The sequence below is a fragment of the Guillardia theta genome (genome assembly GCF_000315625.1).
Source record: "Guillardia theta CCMP2712 unplaced genomic scaffold GUITHscaffold_53, whole genome shotgun sequence".
Lineage (NCBI taxonomy): Eukaryota > Cryptophyceae > Pyrenomonadales > Geminigeraceae > Guillardia > Guillardia theta.
The window spans coordinates 181,816-190,743 of NW_005434621.1; the positions used below are offsets into that span (position 1 = coordinate 181,816).

At 53.2% G+C, this 8,928-nt stretch overlaps 3 protein-coding genes across 3 annotated transcripts in view; 2 read left to right on the forward strand and 1 right to left on the reverse strand.

The window, feature by feature from the left end:
- Positions 1 to 2,410, reverse strand: part of GUITHDRAFT_141283 (hypothetical protein) — a gene marked incomplete at both ends in the record, with an annotated part of 4,459 nt that extends 2,049 nt beyond the window's left edge. Inside the window, 6 exons of the mRNA XM_005829260.1 lie at positions 228 to 515; positions 836 to 1,198; positions 1,343 to 2,158; positions 2,209 to 2,247; positions 2,289 to 2,352; positions 2,397 to 2,410. Coding sequence (XP_005829317.1) covers positions 228 to 515; positions 836 to 1,198; positions 1,343 to 2,158; positions 2,209 to 2,247; positions 2,289 to 2,352; positions 2,397 to 2,410 — 1,584 coding nt within the window. The remainder of the gene's footprint in view (positions 1 to 227; positions 516 to 835; positions 1,199 to 1,342; positions 2,159 to 2,208; positions 2,248 to 2,288; positions 2,353 to 2,396) is intronic.
- Positions 2,411 to 3,013: 603 nt separating this feature from the next.
- GUITHDRAFT_111613 (hypothetical protein) lies at positions 3,014 to 3,792 on the forward strand (the record flags this gene model as incomplete). The annotated part of the gene is made up of 5 exons (XM_005829261.1): positions 3,014 to 3,109; positions 3,154 to 3,257; positions 3,308 to 3,373; positions 3,425 to 3,649; positions 3,699 to 3,792. The coding sequence occupies 5 exons, from the start codon at positions 3,014 to 3,016 to the stop codon at positions 3,790 to 3,792; spliced, it is 585 nt and encodes a 194-aa protein (XP_005829318.1).
- A 2,372-nt stretch (positions 3,793 to 6,164) lies between these two features.
- On the forward strand, positions 6,165 to 8,586 carry GUITHDRAFT_111614 (hypothetical protein; the record flags this gene model as incomplete). Its single annotated transcript, XM_005829262.1, has 5 exons — positions 6,165 to 6,631; positions 6,815 to 7,190; positions 8,038 to 8,093; positions 8,156 to 8,282; positions 8,326 to 8,586. 5 exons carry the CDS (start codon positions 6,165 to 6,167, stop codon positions 8,584 to 8,586), a joined length of 1,287 nt encoding a protein of 428 aa, XP_005829319.1.
- Between the last annotated feature and the right edge of the window lie 342 nt (positions 8,587 to 8,928).

Below are 8,928 nucleotides of genomic sequence, written 5' to 3' on the forward strand. Positions count from 1 at the left end.
CCACGTCCCTCCTCCTCCTCCCCCTCCTCCTCCTCTCTCCTCCTCCTCCCTCCTCCTCTCCTCCTCCTCCCTCCTCTCTCCTCTCTCCTCTCTCCTCTCTCCTCTCTCCTCTCTCCTCTCTCCTCTCTCCTCTCTCCTCTCTCCTCTCTCCTCTCTCTCCCTCCATCTTTTTCTCTCTCGACCTCTCCTCTCTCTCTTCCTCCTCCTCTCCTCCCCTCCTCCCTCACCTCAAGCACCGGCACCACCATCTGTCTGAAATTCTCGAGGTCCCCGGCGCTCCGCCCGACGCCGCAAGCTCTTAGCTCCCGCCCCCCTCCCTCCTCCACACTTTCATCGTCCTCTGACGCAAGCAGGCAGGCAAAGATGCTCCTCAACGCCTCGTCGCTCGGCCTCCCGCAGACAGCCAGCAGGTTGGAGTTGCTCATGTGCGGAGATAGCTTTCCTTGCAGCTCCCGCCGGTTCTCCTCCTGTCCCCTTGACACGAGATCAAGCAAGTGGTCCACTACCACCACAGACTGCAGCGAATCCCATCAGCTCTCTCCTCTCCCATCTCCTCTCCCATCTCCTCCTCCTTCGTGTATCCCTCCAAATCCTTCTATGCCTCCTTTCACTCCTTCCCCCTCTCCTCGTTCCTCCAGCCCTCCCTCACTCTATTACTTCCTCCTTCATGCCCCTGATTATTGCTCCTCCCCCTCGCTTTCCTCCTGCCTCCTCCTCCTTCTGTCTCCTCTCGCCCCACCCTCCTCCTTCTCCCTCCCTCTCCCTCTCCCTCCCTCTCCTTCTCCCTCCCTCTCGCTCCTGCCTTCTGCTCCTGCTCCTCCCTCGCTCTCCTCACCTCGGCGTTGAGGTTGGCGATCAACTGGTTACGATCTCGAACGCCGATGATCATCATCTCAAAGGGCTCCGAGAGCATCCACCCTCCCTCCTCCAGCTGCGGCATGTCCACCCATGTCAGCACATCCCGCAGCTTGTGCATGAACGAGTCTCGCTGCTTGTCGCGCGGAGGAGGACGGCGACCTTCGTCGAAGCCAGCTCCTGCTCTTCCTGCTCTTCCTGCTCCTCCTGATTCCTCATCCACGGACGTTCGACGATGAGAGAGCAGCAAGCGGTTGGACGTCACCGACATGTTGTCGATCTCTTGGAAGTGTTGGATCACCAGCGCCATCCTTAGCCACAGGTTCTGGTTCTCGAAGACGAACTGAGAGAACAAATTACATGTCACAGCAAGATCTCACAAGCTTGCACCAAGAGCAGATATACAGACATGCACAATCAACGGAGCAGCAAGCAAACACAACCGTGCCTGCTCTGCATCGCAAGGGGCCACAGTGCACTACTCAACCTGAAGGGTGGCTCCGTTGATGAACTCGTCGTCCCCGTTGTCATCGTTGTCGTACTCTTGCATGTCACGATCGTCACCGATGTACTTCAAAGAGTCAAAACTCTGCGTGCAGTCTTCTGCCGGGCACCCTGCGTCCTCCATGAGCCAAAGTCGGATACAATCCCTGTGGAACAAGTGTCCGCAGGGGAGCCGGGTCGCGAACAAGGAGTTTCTCTCCTCCCCATCCTCGCATGTCCTCCACACTAGTTGGTTGTCCGTGTGGGAGATCAGCATGTGGCAGAAGTCGCACATCTCGTTCTCACTCTCGCTCACTGACAGCGTCACATCCTCCAGGTACTCGCCCACCTCCCTCATCTGCGCTATGACATGCGGGACGGGGCGGAAGTACCGCAGGAGGATGTTCTCAAGCTCGATGGGCTGCGGCAGCTCATCGCCGAAGTCAAGATCGTCGAGATCCTCTGGGATCTTCGACACCCTGGTGCGGAACTGATACATGTGCTGTAGATTCCTCGCCTCCTCCTCGTCCTGGTCCGGGGCCAGGCACAGGTCGCTCAGGGTCATGGCGTTCTCCCCGTAAGTTCCGATCCTGTAGGTCTGAACGTCCTCCACAGCCCAGCGGACCTGCGCCAGACAGATTCTCTCGGGTGCTGACCACCTCAACTCCTCCTCCCTCCCATCCTCCTCCTCGACCCCTTCATCGCTCCCCTCCTCGTGCTTGTAAGGGTTCTTGATGTAGAACTTCCTCAGGATGACGCCGACATGTCCGACTCCTCCGTCTTGATCCCCCCAGATCCATCCTGGTCCTCTCACGACGACCTGCAAGGTGCAAATGGATGAGTGGAGGAAGGGAGACTCTCGCACGCTACCTTCCCACGTGAACAGTTGTACTCATCTACCTGCGTCAGCTGCTCCAGGGAGGTTGTCAACATCGGATGCTCCTGCTCACGTTCTTCCTCGGCGGATCCATGCAGGTGGCTCGAGTCACCGAGTCTCGCTCCTCTGACTGTTCCCTGCGACCCCTTCGTCAACTATCATGTCGCTGGAGGACACAGACCTCTCGCTTTGCATGAGACACGATCGCTAGCTCTGCAAGCTCGTGCCCACTTGAACCCTACACGTAGATCCTACAAGTCACCAGGATGCAAGCCCTTCCGCTGGACCAACCTGGTGCTCAACACAACTCTGAAAAGACTGTTCGCCTGCTGCACTCGTTACCCTTCTCAGGCCACCATCTCATCTCATCTAGCTTGCTCTTGCTCTCATTCTTCCACACCATGCATGAACGTTGTCTTCCTCCTCCTCCTCCTCCTCCTCCTCCTCCTCCTCCTCCTCCTCCTCCTCCTCCTCCTCCTCTCTCATCACTTGCTAGCGTTCCGCCTCTGGTTCCGCCTTGCTACGACATGTTGAGTTACCTGGCAGGCCCGGAGCTGTTAGAGATTATTCGTTACGGTCGATATGGTTCGTAACGGAAAAGCCAGATTTAGATTTCATGGTCGGCGACGGGGAAGCTTGTCTGGCCGACGTTTGGGTGGTGGAAATGGAAAGAGGAAGAGGAAGGAGAGTCTGATGGATGGAAGTTTGAAGCTCTGGTGGAAGGGAGCGTGATCTTGGTTTGATCCGAGAAAGATCTGCAAGACACATTTATCAAAGCGTCAGTTGAAGGGGAGTCGAATGGCGCCTACTTGGAAGTCAGCCATGACGGGCAGGGGACTGTCAAGCCCTGCCATGCATGTGAGCATGCTGTATGACAACTCATCGTCATCCATTGTGATCATCATTTCTCTTCTGCTCCCAAATGTGACCCAATGCAGGTGGGCAATCTGTCTGGCCTGGTGGACCAAGGGTACAAGCCGCAAGAGATAGATTGGCATGTTGTTTTTTGGATAATTCTCATTCTGGGCTTTATTCTTTGTTTGTAATTCTTCACTATCATCCTCAGATTTCAATCGACTGACGCTGCCCCAGGGTTTGCATCACTCGCTGGTTGTCCCAGGAGGAGGGCGGATGTACCCTGCCCTTCAACCTTGGAAGGTGATAAGACGAGGAAGGTCGTCTGCTGCAGTTTGACTCTTAATCCTCCAGCTCATATGAAGAGCTGGGCCATGACGCTGCCCCCGAACATGAAACCGAAACCAGGAGTGAAGAAGTCACAAGGTTGCGACAAGAAGTGAAGGAGCTGGAGAGCCGTGTGAAGGAAATGTCGTCGCGGCTCTCTGAGAGCGAGGCGAGGAATCTGTCGACAACGCAGAAGGTAGACGAGGTCTGGTCAGAGATGAGATACTCGCAGCCAGACGGGCGACCACGAAGGTTTCTCACTTGCTGTCTCGTGTTCGCATTCCTGACTTGTCGCCTCCAGCAACCGGTCAAGTTATCGTGGGGCTGATAGCACTTTGGGCTTGTATGACTTTGTCAAGCACAAATCCCCGCCGAATTTTGGCGAGCATGTTTAACGGGGTCCAGTGAATCGGTATGCTGATGCCAGGTAGGAAGGGCTTTGTATAGTGTTGTTGGGGATAGAAATGAGGGAAACTATTATTCAGAACGATCGGACTGATGCAAAGGAAATCCGTCAAAGGAGAACTCTCGGAATTCGAGATTTTCACCCTCTCCATTTTGATCACAAAGGTGTTCATCACGAAAGCAGCTAAATGTATCTCAGAAGGTCTGAATGTCAATGATTCGGTTGTAACATTTTCAGTAAAGTTTTGTCAGTACTTACTAGTAGACATAACGGGCCACTGCACAGCACCGCACCCTCACTCCGTGAATCATAGCTGTACAGCAGTGCACCATTATTGAATGTCGGCAGTGTGATGAAAAACTTTTACTCAAGCCAGTGACTCTGCGCGGCGTGAGTATCTTCGTTATCATCGGATTTAACCGTCGGGCCCGGCGTTAACTTTAAGTACCGTACGCTATCACTGACTTGAACTTTCAGCATACCGGGCCGGCGTAGCACTCAGTAGTATCTGCCTCTTTCTCGGTGGGCCCGGCCCGGCGGGCCCGTCGGATCGGACTCCGTACTAGTGACGGTGTTGGGCGCGGCCGGGTCACCGGGGTACCGTGACGGTCTCGGACCCCGTAGTGCTGGCGTCCGATCACCGGGTCTAGCGTCGCTTCACAAGAATTCTTACTTCTCCTGATTGTCCTCGTAGTGATTTTTAACTTACCTTGAGTAAAGAAACTGTGGTCACGGCGGAGCTGCTACACTCCCCCGCAAAGGAGAAAACTGAGCTGTGTGATGCGGACCGTCTTGTTTTCGGAGTTGCTACCCGGGGCCTCTGCCTCCCTCGGAGAGCCGGAAACTGAAGGGGTCATCCTGACTTGTATACATGGGGTTCCCTAGCCGTAAGCATGTCAGCATTTGATCTGGGCCGACGAGATGTACCTGTCAGCAACTGCGGTCAAATCTGGTCAAAAGTGAAATGGAAGGGGTCAAACGATGGTCAAATGAAAGAGACTTTAGAGGTCCAAAAACCCTGTCTCCCACCCATCCAGGTCAAGGAGTTTGAGTTACCCCCTACCCTATTCAATTTCAAAGTACCCATAGCTTGTTGGGGATAGTACCACCATGACCCACTCATTACAACCTAAAAATACCCCTTATTTGTTGAAGTCTTCGTGATGTACCCGTCCCCATTTCACCTTCACCCTACATGAAACTACCCGTACCCCCCTATGAGAAGAAGGGTCAGAAGTCAGCTGTGTTACACACCGCAAGATCGGTCATGGCAGGCACAGAAAAGACGGGTACTATTCACTTGAAATTATAGGGTACGTGGAGGAAAATAAAAAGTTGTTGCCATACATACGAATCGTCGCGATTGAGATCAAGTTAAACAACCTTTCCACCCCCCCACCCTTTGATCATCATTCAGCTTCACCCTACCCCGATGTCGAGTAAGAAATACCCTACCCTCCAAATGTATTCTCAGTACCCTACTAAATCCAATAATCAAGACAACCCTACCTCCCATCTTGGCACGTAACTACCCTACCAGCTGCGGAAACGTGGGGCAAAATCTCAAGTTTGTTCTTTGCCTATTGTAAATTTTTAGACCCGCCGGTAAAGCACGACCCCGCAGAGAGTACGGTACCAATGAGTACCCCCACCCTGATCTTTTACTACCCCACCCCACCTTCTCTCTGTATTAGTACCGGAAATTCTTTGTAATTACAGTAGTCGTTGAGACATGAAAATACCCCCACCCACTCAATTGCTTGGATCCTTGACCCCCACCTCATTTCTGTTTTGTCCTTTTATAAACACAACGTTTCGGTAAAACGCACAAGCTAACCACCCCCATGAAGTTGAACCCACCCCAAAATGGAAATTACGAGCAAACAAGCAAGTTGAGGGCATCTAAAAATACAATGCACCCGTCTTGTTGACCCTCAGTACCGGTAAGACAAATTTTCAGGGTTCATAACCCCAAAAACTATATGTCAAAATAACCGGTATATTGAGAATTCTTGGACAATTCATGGGTCATGGTGATCACCCCACCCTTGTACGATCTAAAATACCGGTGTATTTGTTTACCCCTACCCTCTTGAGACCTCTTCATGTACCACCCCTACCCTGTTTTGGTCCGAACGTGGATTTTAAAGGTTTCTCCTTCGAGACTCGCGCACACCCTCGCACCAGCTCCTGCTCCTACACTCTCTGCTCCTTCTCTCCCTGCTCCTTCACTTCTTCACTTGCTCCTTCGCTTCCTCCTCGCTCTCCTCTTTCACTCCCTCCTCGCACTCCTCCAGGCACTTCTCGCTGCTCTCCACTAGCATTTCATCGACGCCGCTCCCCTCTCTCGTTGGATCAGCCATGACTCTCACCCGTCAAGTGAGCGACACCTGCCTGCAAATGCACTTCAAGCCCAAATGCCAGATCTCGATCGACGACGATCTTGTGCAAGAGGATGACGAACTCAACATGTTCGATGACGATTTGTCCTGGATGCCAGCAGTGCACAGCAAGTCGGAGAAGAAGAAGGAGGACGAAACTCAGTTCGCTCCTCCTCAGCACTTCCAGAGAAGGCCAAGATCCATCCCGCAAGCTGCGCCTCTGCTTGCAGAGGAACAGAGCAACCGAGCAGCTTCTGGACGAATGTCGCCGATTATGAGGCACCGAATGCGAAAGATGTTCGCAGAGGAGTTCGGGGCACTGACAAGGTCCACCTCTGACAGCATGCTGAGTACCAATAGCGAAATGTTCCGACGATCACGGAACCGACAGATAGGACAGGAGATTTCCACCTCTGAGGAAGCGAAACCAGCGCCGAGCCTTAACCGGTTTGTCTTGCAAAGGAGTGGTGTATCCGCTTGACTTCACATTGTAAATAAATATCTTATTTCTTCATCCTTGCCCTGCCTCCCTTGCTACAACGAGCATAGTCTAGTCACCCGACCTGTAACTCTGACATGGTGGGAGCGGACAACAAAGCTCTCGAAGCATGTCTTGAGAAGCCTCTCCAGGAAGTCTACATACTCGTGGGAAGACCAGGATAGCTTTGAAGGTCTAGCGGAAGCAGGTCAGCGGAAGCATTCAGGAGGAGCTAAGAGAGACGAGGAGATAGGCAGAGAGCAACAAGAAGTAGACGTGCAGAAAACAACAAGAAGTAGACGGAAGAGAGGAAAGAATGGAAACAGCATCTTACCCATCTTGTTCTGGCTGGCCCCCACATCTCCCCTTGTCCTGCGTGTGCTGCAGAAGTTTGTAACCCTTGCGGTCGAGAAGCTTCCGAGCAAGGGTATCCTGACAGGCATGTCAGAGGAGCAGGAGCAGGAGCAGGAGCAGCAAGAGGAGAAGGAGCAGGAGCAGGAGCAGCAAGAGGAGCAGGAGCAGCAGGAGGTACAGGGCGGGTGGATATAAGAGGTTGAGAAGGACAAGGAGGAACAGAAGATCGCAACAAGACAGAGGGAGTGCCGGTAGGAAAGATTCTTACATGCTCTCCATCGTTCCGTACAATCAAAGCAGCATCTCCTTGCGACATGGACACGCTGGCAGCTGAAGCAAGTAAGATAGATCATTCGAAGAAGAGGAGAGGAGGAAAAACCGATTCGAGAGGACATGTCCTTGCCAGGCACGCTAATGGCAGGAACCCCTTGCCACATGATATCTGTAGGGGTTTCAGAGAGGAGATCGAATGGGAGCAGATGGGAAACCAAGAAGACGGAAGGAGAGGGGAGAGGGAGAAGAGAGACGGAGAGAGGAGACTGACGAGAGAAGAGGGAGAGGAGGGAGAGGAGGGAGAGGAGGGAGAGGAGGGAGAGGAGGGAGAGGAGGGAGAGGAGAGAAAGGGGCTGAGGAGAGGATCTGAGGAGCCCGATCGGCTGGTCCTTCAAGTATCAGGAGAGCTGCTGACCTGTTTGCGCCTCCGAGAATAACTGAGCGCTGAGAAGGAGGGAGACTCCCTTGCTATCGCTGGCCTCCTGATAGCTCAAGTCTCAGCATCGCGGCAGGAACCGAAAGCTCGCCACCGTTGTTGTGATGAATGTCACGGATCCTTCCCTCATGTTCAACTTGTTTGCGATCTTCATGATCATATGTTGACCCTGGCAGGTCGTCAGACTGACAGCAAACATTCATCTCCCCTTCCTCTCCTCCCTTCTTCCTCCTTCACGAATCTCCTCACCGAGAGGGCGGAGAGCAGGAGCGTCGAGTTGGTCGACTTGGTTGTCTTGAGCATGCTCTTCAGGGCATCGAAGTCGAGCAGGGACATCTCGGCAAAGTTTGCAAGGATGCGATGCTCGGGTTTGAACGCACCGCCCTGCTGATGACGCAGGGGATGAAGGAGCTGAGAGGACGAGAGTCAGCACATGCGCTGGATCTGTGTTGTATGCTGCTGGTTCATACCCGATGAGACGATGGCATGAGAAGAAGTTTCTCCGAGAAGAGAGGGGAGAGCTCGGGCGGAGTTGCGACGCGATCGGAGACGATGCCGTGGAAATATGGCTGAAGGAGGAAGGGAAGGCGATGAGAGCAGGGGGACAAGGACGAGGACGAGGACGAGGACGAGGACGAGGACGAGGACGAGGACGAGGACAAGGACGAGGACGAGGACAAGGACGAGGACAAGGACAAGGACAAGGACAAGGACGAGGACAAGGACAAGGACAAGGACAAGGACAAGGACAAGGACGAGGACAAGGACAAGGACAAGGACAAGGACAAGGACAAGGACGAGGATGGTCGAAGAGCAAGAGAACGAAGAAGTAGTGATGGTCGTGAAGGAGTAGTGGAATAGGAGTATAGTGAATGAGCAAGGGCACACACAAGGAGAAGAGGAGGAGTAGCGGGGAGATGGTGCGAGGGGTAAAAGTCAGGTAAGACAATGCGTGTAAGACATCTTTACCGCTCCAGTTGTCATGGGATCGCACATGAAGGAAAGCTGATAGTAACACTTTCAGAAAGCCAGAGGAAAGAAGGAAGTGATAGGGTAGAGAGGAAACAAAGCAGAGAGATGATATGAAGAGAGGGAGAGCAAGAGAAGAAAGGGGGGGGGGGGGGGGGGAAAAATGGAACAAAAAAGGGTAGTTTAGGAAAAGGAAAAATGGGGGAAAAAGAAGAGGAGGAGGAGGAAAAAGCC